Here is a 22,068-nt window from a genome sequence, read left to right on the forward strand (position 1 = left end):
CATGGTGGGTGGAGTAGACGCGGTCCTAATGTAGTCTCCACAGGCGGCTAGACGTGTGCACATGGAGGTTTTGCCCTGTTCGGCTTGGAAAGCCATAGGGAGTAACTACAAATCTGACCAGCGAGATAAAAACTGTGCCCCGGCAAGATGGCCGCTTGGGTGAAAGTCCCGTTGAGATATCTGCGATTCCACGCCACATCGTTCCATCACTGAAGGTATAGGCTCACCCCGAGGATATGGATATGCCGAACGCGGTTATGGTCTGCTGCTGCATACGGCATCTAGAAAAAACCGAGAGCCAGTCTCATTGCCGCCCGGGCAAGCATGTTTACAAAAATCACGTTGTTGAAACGCGATGCAACCACCAAGATTGAGTTTTCAAGTCTCCGAGAACCCCCGAGTTCCCAGTTGTCCGAAAGCTTGCATGACATGGCATCCTTGCAAGCTCACCCTCTTTGTCACAACCATCCCACCAACCACCACACCACACCACCATACCACCACACCACTACACCACTACACCCCCACACGCACCACCACATATCCCTACGCCCAGGCACCCACCAGGCTCATCCCGACAGCTCCAAACAACACCAGCAGGCAGGCGGCCACGCGGCGACGGCCACGCAGCACGCGCCAGCTCTCGTCGCTCAGAAAGTCCTCGGACAGCAGCTCGACGAGCGAGGCAAAGACGAGCAGGCCCGACGAGATGGCGTTCATGGTGCCGACCAGCACGAGGCCGAACTCGGAGCCGGGGTTGTACAGCGTGTGGGTCGCGATGCCGATGGCCTGGCCGATGGGGGTGCTGTTGAGGAGGAGGTCAGTGCTCTATATATGCTTTGCAAAGGCGGGATGGAGACACAAACGTACGTGCACCCGTAGGCCAGCGACATCAGCCACGGCTGCCACGACCCCTTTGGCCAGGCGATGGCGGCGATGCGCGAGCCGAGCGCCAGGCCCTCGAACATCTGGTGGAACGAGATGGCGACCAGCAGGATGGTGAACTTGTGCCCGACCGACACACTCAGCGTCATGCCGATGAAGACGCTGTGGAACAGGATGCCGACCTCGAGCATCATGCACTGCAGGATGTCCTTTTGGTGCTTCTGCTGCGGTGTCAGCTGCGGTGTCAGCTGCGTGGGGCCGGGCAGGTGCTGCTGCCGCTCCTCGTCGAGCGCGGCGCCTTCTTTTTCGGCGCCGGCCGCGCGCGCGGGCTCCGCCGGGGTGATGTCGCCGGCCACGCCGCGCACGTTGGACAGGCGGCGGCCGAGCGTCACGGTGCCGTCGGCGGCCGGGGCGTCGTTGCTGGCCGGAGACGGCGCGGCGGACATGCACCCGCCAGCACCACCACCACCACCGCCCGGCGTCATGTGGCGGGCGGGCTGCAGGGCCATCTCGATGACCGTCACGAAGAACACGCCGGCGAGCGCGATGGCGCCCGGCATGGCCGGGTAGTCATTCACCCAGAAGCTGGACAGGCACGGGTCGGACAGCAAGCTAAAGGCGGTGGGCAGCAGGTGCACAAAGGCGGTGGCGAGCAGCACGCCGGTGCCAAAGTGGCGGACGGTGAAGAAGAAGGCCGGCGGCACGCGCAGGCGCGGCGGCAGGGCGCGCGCCAGCAGCGGGAAGGCGGCGGCCGAGAAAGACACGACCAGCACGATTACGAGGGCCCCCACGTGCAGCGGCGTGTTGTACTCGTCCTCGGACCCCAGCCCGTCGGTCGGGCAGGTCGAGCGGCGGTCCAGGGCGCGGGAGGCTGGGGAAGCCGGGGCTTGGCGGTGGCCATGGTGGGCTGCAGGGCGGGTGGGCCGAGTCAGCCAGCGCCGACGCACGTCAGCGGCCACCCCCCATCGGGACGGGGGTGGCCAATCGGGACGGGCGGGGGACGCCACCGACACCAAGGACATGCCCTCGGGACCAAAAGGTGCAGGACGTGGGGAACGCAGACTCACCAGCGCGGGCCGGGTTTCCAGCCAGGTGGTACGAGGCCAGCAGCTCGGGGGTGCGCAGGCCGGACAGGAGGGCGGAGCAGGCGAGGACCGAGGCGACCCAGAGCAGCCAGTCTCGCGTGGACGAGGCGCGGGGCGCGGTGGTGGTGGACGAGAGTGAGAGGCCTTCACCGCCAGTCACTCTCTCGCGGGGATGGGGTCCTGGAGGGAGTTAGCCCAGAGCACCTAGACCTAGGTGGCGAGCAAGAGCGATAGACTCACCATGGACGGACCACCACCCCCAGGCACAGACGCCGCGGTCGGGCTGCAGCGGCGGCAGGGTAAAGTAGCCCTTTTGGTCGAGCCCTCCGCCGCCCGCCCCGGTGCCGGCGCCGGCGCCGTCGCTGCCCTTGCGGTGGACGCGGGCGTTGGCGATGCCGTTGAGATCCTGACAGGTGGTGAGGTCGGGCGACAGGAAGGGCGGGCTTTGATTCCAGTCGGGGTGCTCCTCGAGCGGCTCGTCGGTGCGGGAGGGGCAGTTCATTTTGATTGTTGTCTTGTTGATGTCGGATGAAGTGGTGTAAAAAAGGTCGACTTGGTCTCACTGACGTGCGAGCTTGCTGAAAGGAGGCCCAAGATGTATTTCATCATGGCTCGCTTCGGGCCAAGGGGCGGTCAGGAGGAGCAATGTGGGTCTGCCAAGATGCGCCGGCAGCGCCGTCTTCCGGGCCCGCCCGACAAAGGGACAGATCCGGCAGCGTAGCATCGGATCGGGGGTGGTTGACTGGTACCTAGCTAAGGATAATAGCTCTAGAGTGAGAGCACATGAGTCCGGAAGCTATCCAGGCTGTCCAGGCTGTCCGAAGCAGCTAACGCTAGGCTAGTCAAAACGTACTGTCACTCCGTTCATCGTGCCACCGCAATTTACGCAGTACAGCAAACCCTCAACCTCCAGTTCGTATTATTCCATGTCAGATTCCGGGGTCGTGGTCCCTGAAACGTCAGCCACCCTTGGCGACAGCGACAGCAGCCAGCGACGCGGGGCAGCCATGACAGACACGACATGTTTGCACAGGGCATTTGGCATTTGGCCTCGAGTTGAGAATAATATTACCAACGCTTACAGGCCTGGGCGCACCCAAAGCAGCAAACCAACCACGCTGCCGTTGTACCCAGAACAGAAATCAAGCGACAAATGAAAGCCTCCCAGAAGTGTGGTATCGTGAAGCCAGTTCCCCAAGTCTGGTCCGTCCCAGAACCCAGTAGATTGTCCCCAAGACCGAAAGGTGGGAATCATTAATGCCAAGGTGGTGACAAAAAGTCGTAAATCGGTGCAACAAAGAAAAAAAAAGACGCTAGAAAATTCCGCATCGAGCCTTCACCCGTCGTCGCCCCACCACCCCATCTCGACGCCGCCTGGTGCCGTGCCGCCGACGGCGCTGATGCGCACCGCCTTCATCCGTGGTATGGGCGAGTACGTCGCCGGCTCGGGCGCCGCGGCCCGCGACCGGCTGTGGTGGCGGTCCGACGACTCCGAATCGGCGTGGCTGTGACCTGACCGCCCCCGCTGGTGGTGGTGCGAGCGCGCGCTCCTAACCGACTGCGGCGATCGCTCGCGCTGCTGGTGCTGCGCCAACACGGGTGGTGCGAGGCTCCGCGTGCTGTGTTGGCGTGACGGCGGCGACAGGCCAGCCTCGTGCGGCAGCGGCAGCGGCAGCGGCTGGGCCTGCTTCTTCTGCGCCTGGCGCTGAGCCGCGGCGCGCCGGTAGGCCTTTGACGACTCGACGCGCTCGAGCGGCGCCAGGCGGTCCTCGGCGGTCGCGGGCAGCGTCGACTGGCGGCCCGGCACGGGGAAGGCGGCCGTGATGTCGTCCGCCTCGTCCAGCAGGTCGTCGAACTCTTCCAGGATGCTGCGCGTCGGGGCAGCCGCCGCCGCCGCGTCGAGGATCATGCGGCCCTTGGCGGCGGCTGATGCGAACGCGGCCGTCAGCGGCGACAAGGGCGACGCCGGCCTGTCGTGCCCGCTTGACGTGGGGGACGCCGCACACCGCCTGGACTGCTGTTGTTGGTGCTGGTGCTGGTGCTGGTGCTGCGACGAGCTCGACGACAGCCTGTGGCGGTGGCCCGGGCGCGGCGACAGCGCCACGGATATGTTGCTGGCGCTGGACCGGCCGCGGTGGTGGCCGCGCGAGGCCGTGCTGCCGCCGACGGTGGCGCGCGAGATGCGCCCGCTGTTGACGCCCGGCGCGGGCGGGCTGGCGCGGGACTCGGCGCGCGAGCTGGTGCGCGACTCCGTGACGGAGCTTTCGTACTCGGCCAGGATGCTCTCGCGCATGCGCGCGCGCTTGAGCCGCAGCGCCGCGAGGAGGAGCTCCTCCTGCCGCGTCACGGCCATGTAACGTGACGATGGCGTCTCGGGTTGTGTGTTTTCGGTGGTTGTCGTTGTGGTGGTGACGGTGGTGGTGGTGCGCGTGGGGGGTTTGGGCTGGGGCGCGTGGTCGACTTGCGCCAGTGCGTGCTCGCTGCGCTCTTCCTCCAGCGGCGCCTCCAAGCTGAGGGCCGACGAATTGTGCTGCGGGCGCAGGTAAAAGTCGACCGAGGCCGTCGACGACTGGTGCCGGTGCGTCGGGCGCGTCGGGACCATGGCGATATTCTTGGTTTCTCGTACCGAGCCCGCCTTGGACTTTTGCCGCGCCGACGAGTGCACCGAAAGCCCGGCGGGAGGGCCGGCGGTGAAGATGCTGGCGATGCTGCTGTTGAGGGTGTTGATGGTAAGGTTGGACGTGGTCGACAGACGCGAGGGGGCCCGCGCCATGTTCTGCTTGACCGCCGCCGTGGCCGTGGCCGTGGCCGTGGCCAGGGAGCTGGTCCTCGGGTTGACCGTGGGCGGCGCGAGCGCCTGGGCGGCCGTCTTTGCCGCCTTGGCGTCGACGCCGTTGCCGCGCTTGGTGGCGGCCAGGGGCGTGGCCGCGCGCGGATTCCTCCTCGCCAGAGCCACGCTGGAGCGGGCGCCAGGCGGGAGCGGCGGCAGCTCGCTCGTGGGCGGGTCGCCGGGGCTCTCGGGCGGCGCCGAGCCCGATGGCCTGGACGTGGCGAACAGGTCGTCGTCCGAGTCGGACGAGAGCGACAGCACGCTGTTCTGCTTCAGGTCCATCTCGAACCCGCTCTGCGTCGTGCGCTTGCTGGCCTTGGACGTGCGCGTGTGCCGGCTCGACACGCTGGCCGAGCAGTCGCCGAGCCCGGCCGCCGCCAGCGCCTTGCTGCTTATCGAGCCGAAGCCCGGCGGCGCCGGCTGCTGCGGCGTGTGCACGGCCGTGTCGGGCGTCTCGGGCGTCTCGGTGCCACTGGCCCCGTCGCGCGGTGTCGACAGGTCCCCGCTCTCGGGCCTGGCCGTCGACCCCGACGCCACCGTGTCGGGCGATAGGTACCCCTGGCTGGACGGCGAGAAGGTCGATTTGGAGGCGTCCTCGGCCTGTGGCGGCGACAGCATGCCGCGGAACACCAGCTGTTGCTCGTAGTGGCTGTATAGGCTGTGCAGCGCGTTGGCCTGGCTCTGCGCGGCCTTGACGCCATTCTCCCCCGCGCTCCTGGACGTGTCCTCAACGCGCGAGTCCCTCCTCAGCGCGCTGCCGATCAGGTCCGCCATCGAGTTCCGGTGCTTGGGATCGACGAGTTTGGACTCGGCGCGTTGGCGGATCGGCGGCGGGTGCGACGCCTGCTCTTGCGCCGGCTGCTTATACTTCTCGCGGCCAATGACCGACGCCCTGCTCGACCTGCCGCCGCCCGGCAGGTTGGCCTGCGACGAGCGGTTGACGAGCCGCGGCACCATGTGCGACAGGTCCAGGCGCGCCGGCTTCTTCTTCCTCTCGGCCGCGGCGCCCGGCTGAATGGCGGGAATGCCCATGGCCATGGCCGACGACGACGTCTGCTGCGAGATGGACAGCGGCTGCTTGGACTTGTCGTAGTAGGACGCGATGGTCGAGCTGGACCCTCGCCGCCGCACGCTCGACGCGTCGTCAGCCACGTCTCCCGCCGCCTCGCCGCCGCCGCCAGCCCCGAGCGCCGCCAGCCGCCGGTCGAGCGCGCGCGGCATAACGCCCGACTCGGCCTCGTCCCTCCCCTCGCGGTCCTGCCCGCCCTCCTGTCTCCTCCTGGCGGCCCTGCCCTCGTCCGCCACGCTCTCGCCGTCTTCCGATATGCTGATGCTGATGCCCGAGTTGGACCAGGCGTCCCACGTGCCGCCGTCGACGTTGATGTCGGACGTGCCCAGGATGCGCTGGGCCTTGGTCAGCGACGTCAGCTGCTGCCGCGGCCCGGGTCCGCCGGGTGATGGGAGCGCCGGCGACAGCGGCTGCTTGGCCTTGGACCGCCGGCCGGGGATGGGGAAGTTGAACCGAGGCATGCCTGACCTGGTGTCTGGCTGGGCCGGATTCGCTGCGGTCGGTGCGGTCGTGTTGCGGTCGATCCCATGGGTGCCGTTACCTCGGTACCTCGTTGTTGCCTCGTTGGTTTTTTTGGGTGCCAGTCGCAACAGTCGTTTTTGCCTACGAGGCCTGTTTGCTGGCAGACGTCCTGTCGACCGACGTGCTGCCTCAGTGCTGCCTCAATGCTGCCTCGGTGCCTCGAGAAAGAACATGAATGAGTCGCACAGCGGGGGCTGCGCCGCAGAGACGGCGGCGAGGGTTCTCTTAACAGCAGGCTTGACACCAGACCATGCCACGGCAGCACAGGGTAGGGGTGTGGGCGGAACATGCACGCTACCCAGCGTGCGTGACGAGGCGGGGCGATGGGGGTAGTAAGGGTGGTGGTGGGGAGCGCCCCTGTCGACGAGTGCTAGAGGGTCGATGTGAAGCGGTGAGGCCGGCCGAGCTAGAGCGATCGAGCTATCAGTCAATGGCGTTGGCCATGTCGGATGGTGGCTCTGCCTGTTTCTGCCTGCTGGCTCTTTCTTCTCTACTGATCCCTGCTTGATGTCTGCCCATCTTGTTTCCTCTTCCTCCTCATATCCACGACACGCAAAACCCCCGACGAAAGCCCAACCAGAAAACCAAGTGCTATGCCCCGCCAATAATTCCCAGATCAAAATAGCGACGAACCGTGCTCGCTGGCGTCGATGAACCAGCACAGGGACAGGCTCGGTTGGGCCAGTCATGGGCACAGGGGTCCTGGTCAAGCACGACTGCTCTCCACCAGCGCGCCATTTCTAAAGAATGTATTGAATTAGGCATGAACGATCTTGTTTGTTTTTCTACATTAAATTTCTTTATATACATTAATACCCTAATTTTTGTGTTAGAATAGGCGAAGGGTTTGATATTTACATTTTTTTTTTCGTATTCTATTAGTCGGCTCCAGCGGCCATCAACCGGCTCGCTGTCATTTATGCTAGCATGGTCCTGTCAGCGCACCAGTCGACGACTCGCTCCAGTGTCTGTCCCAGGTAGCCCGTGGACGCTGTCACGCCCGTCCAGGGACATCCAGGCACGGCAGGTGGCCAGCCAGAGCTCCGTTGTGGACGCCGGGAAATAACGAAAATAACCGTAAAAAGCAACCTCCTACTGTTTGCCCTGACAGACCTACAAACAGCCTTTGGCTCTCTACCAGGCGCTAGGTCCGGTCAGACCACGCTGCAGACACCTGCCAACCGTCCACCACCCCTTTCGCGCCTAGCGCCGGGGAGTGGTAATGTCCGTTAGCCAAAGCGGTTGACCTCGCGCCCAGCCCCTGCCCCTGACCCCTGTCGGGCGGTTCATCCCCAGCAAACATTCTGATTACCTGCAGGTCGCAATGACGCTTGCCGGCACTTCGTGGGCCACCAGCACCCGCAGCGAGATTGCTGCAGATTCCTGGCTACAGGCGTCATCGCCAGTCCCATACATGCCCGCGACCCTCTCCGTAAATCTATGGTGGCGAGCCCGACGCGAGAGCTAGCATGTTGACGCGCCTTCAACTCTACGAGTGCGACGCTGCAAAAAGGCTGGCCGTCGACTGCGTCGCATCTGCGACTTGCACCGAAACCAGTGGCGGGGGGTCAGTGCTGAGGCCCCTGAGCCTCGACCTTGCCGGTGCCACCATGTTGCCGGACTCGTCTCTCGATGCACGCAAGGCGCCAAGGACGCCAATGACGAGCCGGATACCGAGGCACGTCCACATGCTCGGAGAGCCGAGTCGGTTGAGCTGCTGGCCATTGCTCGGCGGTGCTACTCATTGCTCTCATTGCGCTGCTCACTGCGCTGCTCATTGCTGCCACCCATCTGCTCATTCCTTATTGCTGCTGCTATTGCTGCTCACTACTGCTCATTGCTGCTCATTGCTTATTGCTCCCCTCCCAGAAAACGTCGACCCGGGTTCAGGCCGCCCTGAAACGTGGGGTCGGCTTCAGGATTGTGGGACAGCCTATGTGGCTGGACTGAGGCCGTCGTGATGCTATGGATGCACTGAATACCACCACGCCAACTACCAACACGGTCAAGGCTGTCCCAAGAATCTGCGATCGTGGTCCATCGACTTGGGACGATCCGGTTGTGGACCATCCCAACGCAAAAAAATCTAGAATACGGCCGGAGGAGGCATCTTCCCTGCAGACGGCCTTGCCCAGTGCGGAAGGTATATGGAGCAGAATTTTCGGTCTTGGCCGTAGGTATAACACGCCCGCTAAGCCCACAGCCCGTTGCGATTGGTCCCGGCCAGCCGCTATATTCCGTCCCGAATATGGCGCTCTCCGACCTCCTGTGAGACTGTCTTCGGCAGTCTCGTTGTGGCCATGTTCCGCTTCGTCCACCATCCAGCCCACTTGCGGGGGGTCTGTCAAGCGGGCTGCCCAGAGCGGGCTGTTCAGAGGGCCCAACGCAAAAAGGGCTGGCCCATCTCGTCCAAGCACTCCACGAGTCCGCCCTACTGCCAGCACCACGTCTCGCTAGCGGATGCCAACCCCCCCGGGGAGAGCGTAGTGTGTTGATACACGTGGCCGCGAGGTCCCTAGGTTAGGCTCCCCAGATGTCAGCTTAAAAACTTCGCCTAGCCACCCAGCCTGCAAGAAGCACGCGGCGTCTCAGCACGGACCCAGGCCAGGCTCAGCCGGCAATCAGCCGTAATTGACAGTCTGAACGTTGCGCGACCACACGTGCTGCCGCCTGCACGCCGGCGGAGCTGGCCATCTCGTTTACATGCCAGCTCCCGCGCGCATTTATTACGTTTTTTTTGTTTTGTTTTTTTGATTGCTTGATGCGCAGGCCTGTCGATGCCCACATGGTCCTGCCCTGCCATGACACGTGCTCGCGTCGGCGACTGAGGCGGCGGTGGCGGCGGCTGAGGTGGCCGTCGTTGGTAGCATCGATCGAGGCGTTTGTTTTTGGGCCGGACCAGCCCTAGCTCGCCTCGTCCTGCCGTCGTCGTTGTCTTTTTTTTTTTTTCGGCTTCCATCCTTCTGCGTCACATCGGATCATGCTGGCGGGCTAGCGCTGCACCGTCTGTTGCGTCCGAGCCCTATAGACTTTGCCTGCGACCGACGGTGTGGGCTGGCGTAGGCCTGTCGCCAGCTACCTAGTCGTCGCCCTCCGCTTTGGGCAGCTCCCCAGATCGATGGTCCCCTGTTGGACGTTTGGACGTCAGCCGAGTCACCTTCCACTTTGGCACTATCACACGGTCCGAGCACATATCTTAATGTCGCGGCGGCATCGCGGCATCTGCTGTCTATCTGCCACAACCGTGTTTCGATCCCACCCGGATGCCCAGATACGGGCCGCCATTTTCTGTTTGCCTTTTTCTTTTTGCCTTTTTCTGTTTGCATTCTCGCAAACCCCACCCTCAAGTGGGTGGCGTCCCCGCCAGTGACCGGAAGTGCTCGGTGCCGGCTGGGGTTGCGCCGGGTGTGGGCAGCTGAGAGAAATACCCGCCTACCAGCCTCGTCCTGCCCTTCACCGGGGCTCGAGACTCAGAGCATCCCCGCAGCCCGCGTTCCCCGCCGCCAAGCGCGCTTGCCGCCTCTTGTCAGTCTTGAAACACCCCGCTTCCCGATGCTCGTCCAGCCACGCGGGGTGAGACTGCCTGTCGGAGCGTCGCTCGCCGCGGCGGCCGTGATCACGCAGAGGGATTTGTTGCTAGGATTGTGGTTGTTGGTCGACTTGTTTGGACGTTTGCCGTTCCCGAGCAGTCTAGCCCGCTGATCAAGGTTATGCCTATCATTGCCGTGGTGCCGATAGCGGACGATTTCATCCGTTGTAGCCAGCCGGCGTTTCCATCCATTCTGTGGTTACCGACCGTTTTTATCCGTTCTGCTATGCCGGCTGATGTACTCGTGGGGTTGCCGTATCAAATTGCATCCTAGCATAAACATGCGTTGACAAGCCATTGACAAGTGGCAGGTTCATTGTGACTCCTAGACTATCCACTAACTATCAGTCAGTTCCCGCTGGCAGATCAGCACGTCATTCTCGCTGCCCTCCTGGGACCGGTGCATGCCGACGCTCGACTGCACCGCAAAGCTAAACCGCTCTAGGCACACGAGCAGCGTCAGCATCATCTCCCGCATGAGGACCTCGTTCGCCCTTGTAGGCGTCTAGCAGCGGTGCTTGAACCGGACGACAACGTAGTCGGACTGCACCTGGCTGGAGAGCACTAGGCTCGCGTACTCCCTGACTAGCTCCTCGACTAGCCCCTCGGGCATGGGCCCCACTATCTTGAGGGCGTCGTACTGGTCGAACGAGACGGCGATCCAGTTGTATAGCGGCGGCGGCGGGGCTAGCTCGTCCTTGCGGAAGTAGAGCGAGTCTGCGAGGAGCTGTTGGCAATGCTGAGGTCTCACAGGTCCATGGCACTCACCCCTGCTCATGCCCTGGCGGGCCGTCACGTCGAACGCGGCCTGCAGCACCCAGCCGCGCACCGACACCGACAGGCTGGAGGCGATATTGAGAAGCAGCCCGCGCGCCCGGACCTCGCCGTAGTAGCTGAGTGTCCACGGCGAGGCGCCCGCGATCTGGATCTCGCGGCACCGCGCGTAGGCCCGGCTCTCGCCTGCGACCCGGTACAGGGTCTGCGCCGCCGCCTCGACCGCCTCGACGTCGGCCTGGGCAAAGTTGCTCAGCCGGGTGCGGTCGTGGCCGTGCAGCGTCACGCAAGCAAAGTAGCTGCGGCACGCCACCCTCTGGGACTCCTCGAACGAGGGCGGGGGCGGGCGTCGTCGCTCTGGGGCGAGAGGGAGTCGATGCTGGGAGGGCCGATGCTCGAAGGGCCGATGCTGGAAAGGGAGCTGATGCTTTGTAGTTGTGACTCTTCAAAGGACGGCGGAGCTAGTCTATCGGGGATCTGGATCTGGAGTGTGGCTTCCTGGACTGATGGCTGGGCTGATGCTTGGGCTGACAGCTGGGCGGGTGGCTGGGCTAACCCCTGAACTGACGGGCTCGTGGATCGCGAGACCCGGTGTCTGCGAAAAGGGTTATGCATCTTGTTCGATGCCAAAGCTTGACAGAAACCTCATTCCTGCGCAGGCATCGTGGTCTTTTATCGTCCGTCTCGGACTCGCCGTGGTCGGCAAAATATGCCCCCAGCCGTCGGCCAAGTAGACCCATCGCCGAATCTGCCGCCGCACTCGCTCACGGTCAGCCCGCCAGGTCATGCTCTTTCGCACTACAGCTGTTGACCACCGAGTGAATGATATTGGACCGCAGCCATCCTTGGTATTGTGTGCGCCCTGCCAAGGCTGTGTCAAAGCACGAAGGATTTAGTGTCTTTGGCATATCTTGATATACGGCCTTTACGTTATCTGGAAAACTCGCCATTTGGCTGTCTGCATTCTCTCTACGTCACTCACAGCAGTAACAAGGAGGCAAGCGATGCCGCAATCTCTATTCAAGTCGAAGCTACTGCCTAGCTAAGCCCTTCAACTCGCACCAGCTGCCTGTACGCATCCCCAAACGTCTCCGTCAGCGGCCGGTACCTGATACCGAGCACCTCGACCGCCCGCCCCCCGTCGACGGTGTACGTCTCGGGCCAGCTGCCCGGCGTGCCCTCAGGGATCCTGCCGCGCAGCTCGGGCACGGCCTCGCGCGACGCGTCAGCGGCCCGCTGCCAGTTGAAAGCGTGCGAGAGGATGAAGCGCCTCCCGCCGGCGGCCGGCGTCTCGAGCGCCGCCAGGTGCGCGTCGGCCACGTCGCGCACGTCGGCGCACCCGCAAAAGTCCGGGTCCTGCACCTTGTCGGACCCCAGCACCGCGTACACGGCCTTGGACGATTCGCCCAGCTGCTCGATGCCGGCCGGGTCCGTGACGTACGGCCCAAAGATCCAGGCCGGGTTCAGCGACACGAGGTCAAAGGCGACGGAAGGGTGCTCCTTCATCCAGTCCCACATGGCGCGCTCGGCAAAGGCCTTGGAGGCGCAGTAGGCAAAAGAGCCGTTGGTGGTCGCGGCGGCCTCGTCCCACGTGGCTGGGTTCCAGTCGGCCTCGGTGAACACGCGGCCGGGCTGGTAGTCGGGAGCGCCAAAGTTGCCGACGGCGGCGAAGCTCGACGTGAAGACGACACGCTTGAGGGCGGACGTGCCGAACCGGCCGGCCGCTTCGAGCACGGCGACGGCGCCCTTGACGGCCGGGTCGAGCAGGTCCTTGACGTTGTCCTTGGGGGCGAGCACGAACGGCGACGCGGTGTGGATGATGGCCGTGACGCCGTCGAGCTTGCCCTCGTACGCGTCCGCCGTGCTGATGTCGGGGATGACGACGTACGACAGGCCGGCGTCGGCGAACTGGGCCTTGGTTTTGGTGCCTGAGGCCTCGGTCCGGACCACGGCGCGGACCGAATAGCCGCGGGCGAGGGCCTCGCGGATGATGTGGCCGCCGACGTAGCCGCTGGCGCCGGTGAGGAGGATGGTTTTGGTCATGGTGTGTGTGGCGGTGGTGTCTTGGTGTGGTGTCTTGGTGTCTTGTATGTTTTGGAGTCGATGAGAACGACGATGAGGTGGGTGATGCCTCCTTAAATATTCACACCCCTGGCGTTATCGCCGTCGGCCATAAGGTAACATTCACCACTCCCAACCTTCCCTACAAGCCTAGCGGCTGACATTGCTACTGCCTACTTGCTCTTGCTATCCTCGCTCTTGCTGCCCCCGGATAATATCGTGACGCGCCGGCACCTCGTTCAAAATTCCTAAAACGGGGTGGGCCCCACAGCTTGCTGACATGGCGCCGTACATATCGCCGATGCCTTAACACCGTCACGATGCAACTCTCATGCAAATGCAGCCGACAATATGCATCTGGCTGATTAATGGGATGCTTGATGCGTCTATTCTAGACTAGCTACTCGTAGTACACCTCGTTGATCAACGTGCCTGTGGCAGTCAGCGGGAGTCAGTGGCAGTCAACAGCCAGCAAACAGCTAGGACTTACCAATGCCATCAATGTACACGCGCATGTCGTCGCCGTGCTTCAGCCACACGCGCGGCTTGCGCATGGCGCCGACGCCGGGCGGGGTGCCCAGCATGATGACGGTGCCGCGCTCCAGGGTCGTGCCCTGCGAGAGGAAGGCGATGGTCTTGGCGACCGAAAATATCATCTCACTGCGGGGGTCAGCGGCGCCTGCAGACCACGTTGGCTGAGCTTACCGAGTGTGCGAGTCCTGAACCGTCTGGCCGCCCAGGGTCGACTTGATGGCCACGTTGTGCGGGTCCATCTCCGAGGCCGCTATCAGAATGGGGCCGATGGGGGCCGAGGCGTCCAGGCCCTTGGAGAAGCACCACTGGCTGTTGCGGAACTGCTCCGTCCTGGCGCTGACGTCGTTGCCGGCCGTGTAGCCCAGCACGTACTCCATGGCCTTGTCCTCGGGGATGTCGCGGCCGTCCTTGGCGATGACGAGCGTCAGTTCCGCCTCGTAGTCGGTCGTCTCGTCCTGCACAAACTTGGGGATCGAGATCTTTTGCGGGTACGGGCCGCTGAGCGCGGTGCGCGGCTTGATGAAGAGGACCGGGTGCTCAGGCACCGGCATGTTGGCCTCCTTGGCGTGGTCGTGGTAGTTGAGCCCGAGGCAGCGAATGAGGGGGACTTCGGACCTGTCGAGTGGGGAGAGCAGCTGTTGCCGTCAGCGAGGAGAGGAGACCGAGGCAGGGCAGGAAGCGACGCACCTGCGACACGGTCAGGACCTTGTCGGTCACGACGCCGTCGAATACAGAGCCCGTGATGACCTTGGCCTGCACCGTCTTCTTCTCAAACGTCGCGAGGCCAACGTCGATCCCGGCGTCGACCTCGCCCAGGTGGACGAGGCCGTCCTCGACGGCGATGAAGCGGATCAAACGGGTCCAGCTGGCCATTGTGAGTTGTTGGTGATGAGGAAAAATCTCGAGGACGGCCGCTGCTCCTTTCAGCTACGGGCTGCCCTATATTGGGGTGCTGCGGGGGATAGAGCCACCGCCGGCAAATCAGCCCGAGCTTCGGAGTCGTCATGCCGATGTTGGTGCAAGCAGACCCATCAAGCAGTTGACCCATCATGACATTTGCTTACAGAACCGCATTACTCGGGTTCGCGGGGCTCGGCGGGGTAGCATGACGTCGATTCTATCTGCTAAAAACGAGAACGAGCTGGATCACGCCAAGAAACGCCTGCGCTACGAAGCCAACCATGGCCGACCACAGCAGCGACACGCACCCGTACAGCACCATGGCCGCCACCGTACACAGACACACGACGACCGAGAACCCCCAGACGAGGTGCTTGGCCTCGGCCGGCAGGGCGCTGCGGAATTTGTCGGGAGACGCGAGCGGCGCCACGAGCTGGACCAGCAGCCCCAGCAGCTGTAGCACCGCGCTGGCCACGAGCGCCCAAAAGTCCGCGTCGAACCAGCCGCCGCGCGCGTCCTCGAGCCGGTAGAACCCCACGCACGCCGGCAGCATCGCCAGCAAAGTCACCGCCATCGACAGCCCCATCAGCGCCGCCATGGACGCGCCCTGTGTTTCCGCGACCACCACTTGGGTTTCCTGGGCCTGAGGCTCTTCATCTCGGGGTCTGGCTCGTCAACATCGTCAGCGTCGTTAGCGTCGTCGGCGTCGTCAGCGTCGTCGGCACCAGCATTCTAGATACACTTACCGCCACACATCCTCCGGGTCCGTCAGCCGCTGGTTCTCTACACCACCCAGCCGCGAGTCCTTGTCCTTGACCAGCGTCCAGGCCTCAAAGTAGTGCGCCTCCTCGAGGGCGGTCAGGCGCCGCCTCAGCGCGTCCAGCATCTCCTGGTCTAGCAGCGTGGGCTCCTCGTCGGCGGCCACGGCGGCGCGCACGCGGTCGCGGAGCACCACGGCGCGCTCGACGACCTTTGCGAGGCGCAGCTCGGCCGACTGCAGGTTGGCGACTACGAGCGACAGGTACTCGCCCTGCGTCTCGGGCGCCTGCTCCAGCAGCATCCCCAGCGACAGCTCAAAGGCGCCGGCCAGGTCCTCGCGCATGCGGCTGTGCACAATGTGCTGCTCGTTGAGCTCGGCGATGCGGCCCAGCAGCATGCGCGGCCAGAACTTGGCCGCGTTGGTCTCGCGCAGGATCGAGCCCAGCTGCCGCTCCGTCAGCTCGCCGAGCGTGTCGTAGTCGTCATCTCCGTCCACGTCGATCCCCGAGGCTTGCTTGGCCGAGAGCTCCTTGTCGAGCCAGTCCGAGACGGGGTGGATGCCCTCGTACCGCCGGCGGAAGTGGTGCTGGATGTTTGCGCGCTGGCTGTCGGACGACGTGTCCTTGGTCAGGAAGAGCGTCGTCTCGAGGTCGAGCTTGAGCACGCAGTCGACGATGCGTCTCAGCTGCTGCAGGCCTTTTCTGTGGCGCGGATCTGGGGCTGTTAGTTCCTGTCGAAACTGGGCCGAGTTGGCGATACAAATGTTCTGCAGCGCATCGGCCCGTCTCGCGCCCGTTCGCCTGCGCAGGCTGACGTTGGCTATTTTGGACGGAGCATCCTGCATATCGTCAAAGGTTTGTGTTGCGGAAGTCATTGTGCAAGTGGTTTGATATTGCGTACTTCATGTTTCCTGAGGGACGCGTGGCTTTATGCGACATCCTCCGCAGGCCTCCGGCACCGGACTGGTGCCCGGCTCAGCCTCACTTGACAGCTAGTGTCAGACACCCATACTGAAGCCTGGCCAGTCACCGCTGCTCCTGCCAGCCACCATCGTTTCGCTAGGCACACCGAGCACGCCTCACTTTCGACACGCCTCACGTGCCGACCAATATACTTTGACTATCGCACTGCGCACGCCTGCACCATCAGAGGCGGCTTATCCCAAAGGGTATACACCTCGCAACGCTCAGCCCAGTCGGCCGACTGCGGGAGCAGCTCAAGGTCGAAATGCCAGAGCACCTTGGCCATGAGAAGACGCATCTCGTGGTATGCCAGACTGAGCTGTCAGCCAGGCTCGATAAGCGGCAGGGATACGTACCTCTGTCCAATGCAGTTCAGCGGCCCGATCGAAAAGGGCTCATAGGCCTCCTTCTTGTCGCGAAATCCTGAGCCGGGGAGCCACCGTTCTGGGAGAAACGAGTCCGGCTCCTCAAAGTTTGCGGGCGAGTGGTAGGCGGCGTAGTGGTAGATACCGACATGGGTCTAGCGGATGACAGGCGTCAGCAGACGGCTACGCCACAGGTCTACGCCTGGCGGGGCACCTACACCCCCAGGAACAAAATCTCCACAGACGATGCCACCCTCCCGGGGCACAACACGCGGGCCGGAAGTGGGCAGAGGTGGAAAAACGCGCAGGCCCTCGCTAATACATGCGTTCAGATATTCCATCTGCGCCAGCGCCTCCAGCGTCATGTCGTCCTCCGACCCGAAAGAACGGATCTCCCGCACGAGGCGGTGCATGCGCTGGGGGCCCCGGAGCAGCAGGTAGGTCAGCGCGCTCAGCAGGGTCGCCGACGTCTCGGAACCGGCCAGCACAAAGGCCGCGGCGTTGCTGTACATCTCGTGGCGCGTGAGCGGCGCCTTTTCGTCGGCCAGCACCAGGTTCCACAGGTCCGGCCGGTCCGACGGCCGGTCCAGGCGCGCGTCGACGCGGTCGCGCACGAAGCGCATGTGCGAGTCCATGAGCCGCCGGAAAGACGCGGGCAGGAGGTGGCGTTTTATGAAGCGCGCGGCGCGGCCGAGGCGGGCTGCCGGGAAGGCGACGAAGACCATGCTCTTGAAGGAGCTGAAGACGTTGGCCACCCACGGCACGTATCTACCATCGGCCAGCATGCCCAGCGACTCGCCAAACACAATCTCGGTCGTAATGTCAAACGTAGCAAAGTTGAAGACGCGCACCGCGTCGATGGCGCCGGCCTCGGAGTCGGCCCTAATGCGCGCCACCAACGCGTCGGCGTGGCGTGCCAGCATGCTGGCCTGGCGGCGCAGGGCCTGCTCGGAGAAGGCGGGACTGAAAATGCGGCGCAGGCGGGCGTGCTCGGCGCCGTCTCTGTGCGTGGCCATGCTACGCACACCCTTGGAGTTGATGCTGTCGAGGCCGTCGGTCCACCAGGGATCCCGGGGGAAGGAGTGGGCGCGCGGGTTGGCGCCGCGCCCGCGTCCGCCGTAGATGTCGGCCCAGGCCTCGGCGGACGTGAAGCTGAGACGCTCGGGGCCCAGCCGCACCGTCGGGCCGTAGCGCGCGTGCTGCCGACAGATCCAGGGGATCAGCTGGCCCCTGCACTCGATGGCGTAGTAGACCAGGTGCGTGGTCTTTGCGTACCATGGGCCGGGGTACTTTGCGAGGGGGTGCAGCCACGCGTAGTAGGCGGCACGGAGGACGAACTGCGATTTTAGCGGAGCACTATCGTCGAGAACATGGGACTTACCAGGCCAACCGCAGTCGACAGGAGCACCTGTGACAGAAACACTGCACTAAGAAAATCCATGGTTGAGGCTGTCTAGGTTGACTACCAGTTAGCTACAGAGAAGAGCAGGAAGAGCAAAACAGCCGCCTTTATAACCGTCCGACTTCCCGTCCGACACCCGTCTGGCTATCCCACACCCCAGATCGGCGCTGCTGACATACGCAACGTGCAGCTGACCACTAGAATGCGACAACCGTTGCAGTGCATGCAGTCTGCCGTCAACAGCACGAGCTCGAGGACCCCCCGCCGCTGTCACACCCTCCAGAGCTGCTAGAGCTGCACCCCGTGTCCCCCGAGTAGACGGAGTGGGATGTGCCGCTGGAGCTGTAGGAGCTGCGGCTGGGCCGGCTCGACGAGTAGCTAGAGGATGTGGCGGGTTTCGCCTTGCGCCGCGGCGCGCTGACGGGTGCCAACGGCTGCGACCCGAGCTTTACTTCGTCTTCAGGAACGGCTGTCAGAGCGTGCTTCTCGGCTGGCGGCGGAGTCTCGGCCGGCGGGCGCGTCTCGGCCAGCTTTTTGACGGCCATTTCCGAGACAGGCCCGGGAGTCTCCAGCATATTCTCGGCATCTCTGCCAGCAGACCTCGGCTGGCTCGCGGGCGCGCGCTTCCGCCAAACAGTCTGGTGTTTGTTAGCTCCGTGCCCTGCGGCTGAGGTGGTGGTGCTTACCGAGAGGTTGCAGCCCATTTTGTCGTTTGTGATGGTGAAGCAATCTGTGATGGTGATGAAGCGAATGCTGGTAAAACGAATACCAGACATCATCACCACGGCCAGCGTCATTTTATACTGGTTTACAGCCCATTGTCGGATGTAGATGCCACTCGGTGTGATTTTGGGGCTCATGTGCAGCTGCAGACAGCGATCACTAACCAAAACCGAGACCGAAAACTGGAAAACATGCAAGGCAGAAATGGCAAGGCGACACGTGCTAATGTTCATTACTACTCGAGCGCTCGGTCAAGCCTGGTTCGGTTAAGCCTCACTCGACCAGACCGAGGGCATATTCGGAATACACAGCCACCAACGCCAAGACCAGCTGAACCGCAAACCCACTGATCAACTGCCAACGCACTCACTCCTGGCCATCACAGCAGCGCAACAAGCACCCCGCCGAGCGCAGCAGCAAGACCCGCAGTCGCACCACCCGCCGCGGCCCCTCCTGCAGGCGCCGACGTCGTCCCCGCACCGCGCGACGTCGAGCTGGCGGTTGTCGGGCCGGCGCTAGTGACGGTCGAGTTGCCCGTGGTCGACATCGTCGTGGGCGTCACGGGCAAGATGCTGAAGTCGCTGGGCGTCGGCACGTCGCTCGGGCGCGGCGACGGCCTGCCGGTGGCGACGGGGACGGAGCTGGCGCCGGCCACTACGTCCTCGCAGTACTTGTAGGTCCCGGGAAGAACTTGGGCTGCGGGGGTCAGCGGGGGCCTTGTAGACGGAGCAGCATACATACTTATAGCGGTGTCGCTCCCGCAGGCCTGCAGCACGCAGGCGTTGCCGCTGTTGTAGATGGCCTCAAAGTTGGGGCGGTCGCAGATGCACTTGCCGTCGAGCGGCTGGCACTTGGTGGCCGAAGTCACGGCCTCCTGCAGGCACTTGAACGAGCACGTCGGCACATATTTGGTGATGTCCTGGGCCAGGACGAGCGTGGCCGCGGCGAGGAGGATGGCGGCCTTCATTTTGCAGGTGGCTGGTGAGGAGGGTTGACAGGTGAGAGGCATATGCAGCGGGCGTGACATTTATCAGTGCCGAAACCATCACCCCCGACGCGCTCCCCACCGAGCTAACCCCTCCAGGAAGGTCTCATACTGCGGTGTCGCTGAGCGTATTAGCCAGGGGCACTATTGCCTCACTAACGGATGGCGCGGCAGCAACGATCCTGAAGCGAGCACATGCATGCCCCTCTTTTGCCGGTGGGACGACAGGCACTTGGACACCAGTTGACAGGCGGGCCTGATTGGTGGGATGAATTTATCAGATGATCAGATAAAACCCTCAGTGGGGGGTCGCATAGCCAACGGAGCACCTCGGCCTCGGCCTCGACCGTCTTGGGAATGACAGAGCTTGGATCTGATAAGCGCGGTGTTCGCCGACTCGGGCCAAGTCATCTATATCCATGTGGTTCACCTCAGACCTGGTATCATGGCCAACGAGACGCCCGACACGCGCGGCGCTGCCGACATTGAAAAGATAGAAAATTCCTCCCAGACCAGACAGGCTTCACTCCCAGATGACTCGCCACAAAAGCCAGACAGCGTCTCGGCCGACGCGCAGGTCGGCGTCCAGGCCGTCGAGGCCACCACCATCGTTTGGGGCAAGTGGCACTTGGTCGGGGCCTACGGCATGTAAGTCTCCCGCGCCGCCGCAAAGACCCGGCTGACAGGACAGAATATGGCTCATCTACTTCATCACGTCGACGCAAGAGGTTGTCCTCCGCACGGTGCAGCCCTTTATCACGAGCACCTTTTCAGCGCACCCGCTGACGGCCACGACGACGGTCATGTCGAGCATCTTTGGCGGCCTGTCCAAGCTCGTCATCGCCAAGATCCTCGACACCTGGGGGCGGCCGCAGGGGCTGACGCTGACGCTGGCCATCTGGGTTGTTGGGATTGCAATGATGGCGGCGTCCAGGGGCGTCGAGATGTACGCGACGGCCATGGTGTTTTCGACGGTCGGGTATGTCGTTCCGAGCCTGTCTGCAGACACGTTCCGCGCCTGTCCATAAACACGTCTGACCCCCAACAGTGCCCAGGGCGTCAGCTACTGCCTCACCGTCTTCATCGCCGACACGTCGTCCCTTCGCAACCGCGGCCTGATGCTCGCCTTTGCCACGTCGCCCTACATCGTCACGACCTGGCTCGGCGGCCCCTGGGCCGACTCGGTGCTGGCCGGCCCGGGCTGGCGCTGGGGCGTCGGCACCTTTGCCATCCTGACCCCCGCCGTCGTCCTGCCGCTGTCGGGCCTCTTCCTCTGGAACCAGCGCCGCGCCCGCCGCTTCGGCCTCATCCCGCCCCGCAGCCGCCGACTGCCCGGCCTCGCCGACGTGCGCACCTACTGCGTCGACGTCGACCTGCTCGGCATCCTGCTGCTGGCCGCCGGCATGGCGCTGACGCTGCTGGCGCTCAACATATACCAGCTCCAGGCCGAGCGCTGGCGGTCGCCGCTCATCGTCTCGTTCCTGGTCTGCGGGCCGCTGCTGCTCGCCGCGTTTGCCGTCTGGGAGGCGCGCTGGGCGCCCGTCAAGTTCATCCCGATGCACCTGCTGACGGACCGCACCGTCTTCTTTGCGGGCGTGACGGTGCTCTTTGTCTTTTTCTCGTCGGCCGTGTGGGGCAGCTGGTTCACGTCGATGCTGCTGGTGGCCTTTAACCAGCGCGTGTCGACGACGACGTACATCACCAACATCTACCGCACCGGCTCGTGCCTGTCGGCGCTGGCCATCGGCTACCTGATCCGGCGCTCGGGCCGGTTCCGCTGGGTGGCGCTGTGGTTCGCGCTGCCGCTGACGATGCTCGGGGTCGGGCTGATGATACGCTTCCGCACGCCCGAGGCGGCCGACTCGGTGGGCGGCGTGGTGGCGACGCAGGTGCTGGTCGCGCTGGCGGGCGGGCCGCTCGTGGTGGCGGCCGAGATGGCCATGATGGCGCCGCTGGACCACCAGCACGTCGCGGCCATCATCGCCATCCTGGACCTGTTTGGCGGGCTCGGCACCGCGCTCGGCTCGACCGTCGCGACCGCCATCTGGGCCGCCGTGTTCCCGGGCGCGCTGGCCCGCCGCCTGCCCGCCGCCATGCTGCCGTCGGCCGACCGCATCTACAGCAGCATCTACTTCCAGCTGGGCTACCCCTGGGGGAGCCCGACGCGCATGGCCATCGCGTGGGCCTACGCCGACGCCCAGCAGTACATGCTCATAGCGAGCGTGTGCCTGCTTGCTGTCGCGTGGCTGGCCGTGTTGCCCTGGCGCGACATTCGGGTGGACGAGGTCAAGCAGACCAAGGGGAACGTGGTGTGACGGGGGGGTTAGGTCTGTGCATTTCCGTCTTGCCCTTTCGCCAATATATAGAGTTTACAGGGTTGTATCCTGGGTCCACCGCTACCTACGGTGATCACACCATCTTGTCGTTGGCTGCCGGATATGACCCTGGTCTGCGTGTTGGGGCTTGTCTGGCCAGGGTGTGGCAGGGGTAAATATGGTGAGCCCGTGCGGAGCTGGCGTGAATATGTATATGAGCGACACGGCGCCATTCCTGTAGGAGCTAGCTTACACACCATCAATCATCATCTCCTGGGTCTCCTCCTTGCCTTTTCCTTCCGTCATTT

At 63.8% G+C, this 22,068-nt stretch overlaps 11 protein-coding genes across 11 annotated transcripts; 1 reads left to right on the forward strand and 10 right to left on the reverse strand.

The window, feature by feature from the left end:
- Positions 1 to 181: 181 nt before the first annotated feature.
- GGTG_08877 (Fe(2+) transporter 3) lies at positions 182 to 2,614 on the reverse strand. Its single transcript, XM_009226719.1, has 4 exons — positions 2,211 to 2,614; positions 1,953 to 2,150; positions 871 to 1,792; positions 182 to 805 (listed from the first exon to the last, which is right to left on the reverse strand). The coding sequence occupies exons 1-4, from the start codon at positions 2,470 to 2,472 to the stop codon at positions 547 to 549; spliced, it is 1,641 nt and encodes a 546-aa protein (XP_009224983.1). The 5' UTR covers positions 2,473 to 2,614; the 3' UTR covers positions 182 to 546.
- Positions 2,615 to 3,306: 692 nt separating this feature from the next.
- GGTG_08878 (hypothetical protein) lies at positions 3,307 to 6,330 on the reverse strand (the record flags this gene model as incomplete). Its single annotated transcript, XM_009226720.1, has 1 exon — positions 3,307 to 6,330. One exon carries the CDS (start codon positions 6,328 to 6,330, stop codon positions 3,307 to 3,309), a length of 3,024 nt encoding a protein of 1,007 aa, XP_009224984.1.
- Positions 6,331 to 6,531: 201 nt separating this feature from the next.
- GGTG_08879 (hypothetical protein) lies at positions 6,532 to 8,166 on the reverse strand (the record flags this gene model as incomplete). The annotated part of the gene is made up of 5 exons (XM_009226721.1): positions 7,885 to 8,166; positions 7,704 to 7,829; positions 7,552 to 7,594; positions 7,025 to 7,131; positions 6,532 to 6,811 (listed from the first exon to the last, which is right to left on the reverse strand). The coding sequence occupies exons 1-5, from the start codon at positions 8,079 to 8,081 to the stop codon at positions 6,532 to 6,534; spliced, it is 753 nt and encodes a 250-aa protein (XP_009224985.1). The 5' UTR covers positions 8,082 to 8,166.
- Positions 8,167 to 10,317: 2,151 nt separating this feature from the next.
- On the reverse strand, positions 10,318 to 11,494 carry GGTG_08880 (hypothetical protein; the record flags this gene model as incomplete). Its single annotated transcript, XM_009226722.1, has 3 exons — positions 10,318 to 10,411; positions 10,559 to 11,175; positions 11,399 to 11,494. 3 exons carry the CDS (start codon positions 11,492 to 11,494, stop codon positions 10,318 to 10,320), a joined length of 807 nt encoding a protein of 268 aa, XP_009224986.1.
- Positions 11,495 to 11,743: 249 nt separating this feature from the next.
- On the reverse strand, positions 11,744 to 12,993 carry GGTG_08881 (hypothetical protein). The gene has a single exon (XM_009226723.1). It carries the CDS (start codon positions 12,795 to 12,797, stop codon positions 11,793 to 11,795), a length of 1,005 nt encoding a protein of 334 aa, XP_009224987.1. The 5' UTR covers positions 12,798 to 12,993; the 3' UTR covers positions 11,744 to 11,792.
- Positions 12,919 to 14,417, reverse strand: GGTG_08882 (hypothetical protein). The gene is made up of 4 exons (XM_009226724.1): positions 14,037 to 14,417; positions 13,521 to 13,984; positions 13,306 to 13,475; positions 12,919 to 13,247 (listed from the first exon to the last, which is right to left on the reverse strand). Exons 1-4 carry the CDS (start codon positions 14,220 to 14,222, stop codon positions 13,216 to 13,218), a joined length of 852 nt encoding a protein of 283 aa, XP_009224988.1. The 5' UTR covers positions 14,223 to 14,417; the 3' UTR covers positions 12,919 to 13,215.
- On the reverse strand, positions 14,381 to 15,884 carry GGTG_08883 (hypothetical protein; the record flags this gene model as incomplete). Its single annotated transcript, XM_009226725.1, has 2 exons — positions 14,381 to 14,914; positions 14,996 to 15,884. Coding segments are annotated over 2 exons (1,337 nt in total), but the record flags the coding sequence as incomplete, so codon positions are not given.
- A 243-nt stretch (positions 15,885 to 16,127) lies between these two features.
- GGTG_08884 (averantin oxidoreductase) lies at positions 16,128 to 17,776 on the reverse strand (the record flags this gene model as incomplete). The annotated part of the gene is made up of 4 exons (XM_009226726.1): positions 16,128 to 16,284; positions 16,327 to 16,490; positions 16,554 to 17,672; positions 17,717 to 17,776. The coding sequence occupies 4 exons, from the start codon at positions 17,774 to 17,776 to the stop codon at positions 16,128 to 16,130; spliced, it is 1,500 nt and encodes a 499-aa protein (XP_009224990.1).
- Positions 17,777 to 17,807: 31 nt separating this feature from the next.
- On the reverse strand, positions 17,808 to 18,669 carry GGTG_08885 (hypothetical protein). Its single transcript, XM_009226727.1, has 2 exons — positions 18,424 to 18,669; positions 17,808 to 18,375 (listed from the first exon to the last, which is right to left on the reverse strand). The coding sequence occupies exons 1-2, from the start codon at positions 18,595 to 18,597 to the stop codon at positions 17,974 to 17,976; spliced, it is 576 nt and encodes a 191-aa protein (XP_009224991.1). The 5' UTR covers positions 18,598 to 18,669; the 3' UTR covers positions 17,808 to 17,973.
- A 170-nt stretch (positions 18,670 to 18,839) lies between these two features.
- GGTG_08886 (hypothetical protein) lies at positions 18,840 to 19,427 on the reverse strand (the record flags this gene model as incomplete). Its single annotated transcript, XM_009226728.1, has 2 exons — positions 18,840 to 19,156; positions 19,202 to 19,427. The coding sequence occupies 2 exons, from the start codon at positions 19,425 to 19,427 to the stop codon at positions 18,840 to 18,842; spliced, it is 543 nt and encodes a 180-aa protein (XP_009224992.1).
- Positions 19,428 to 19,890: 463 nt separating this feature from the next.
- Positions 19,891 to 21,760, forward strand: GGTG_08887 (hypothetical protein; the record flags this gene model as incomplete). Its single annotated transcript, XM_009226729.1, has 3 exons — positions 19,891 to 20,093; positions 20,137 to 20,424; positions 20,494 to 21,760. The coding sequence occupies 3 exons, from the start codon at positions 19,891 to 19,893 to the stop codon at positions 21,758 to 21,760; spliced, it is 1,758 nt and encodes a 585-aa protein (XP_009224993.1).
- Positions 21,761 to 22,068: the final 308 nt, after the last annotated feature.

This window comes from Gaeumannomyces tritici, assembly GCF_000145635.1.
Source record: "Gaeumannomyces tritici R3-111a-1 unplaced genomic scaffold supercont2.4, whole genome shotgun sequence".
In the NCBI taxonomy this organism is placed as follows: domain Eukaryota; kingdom Fungi; phylum Ascomycota; class Sordariomycetes; order Magnaporthales; family Magnaporthaceae; genus Gaeumannomyces; species Gaeumannomyces tritici.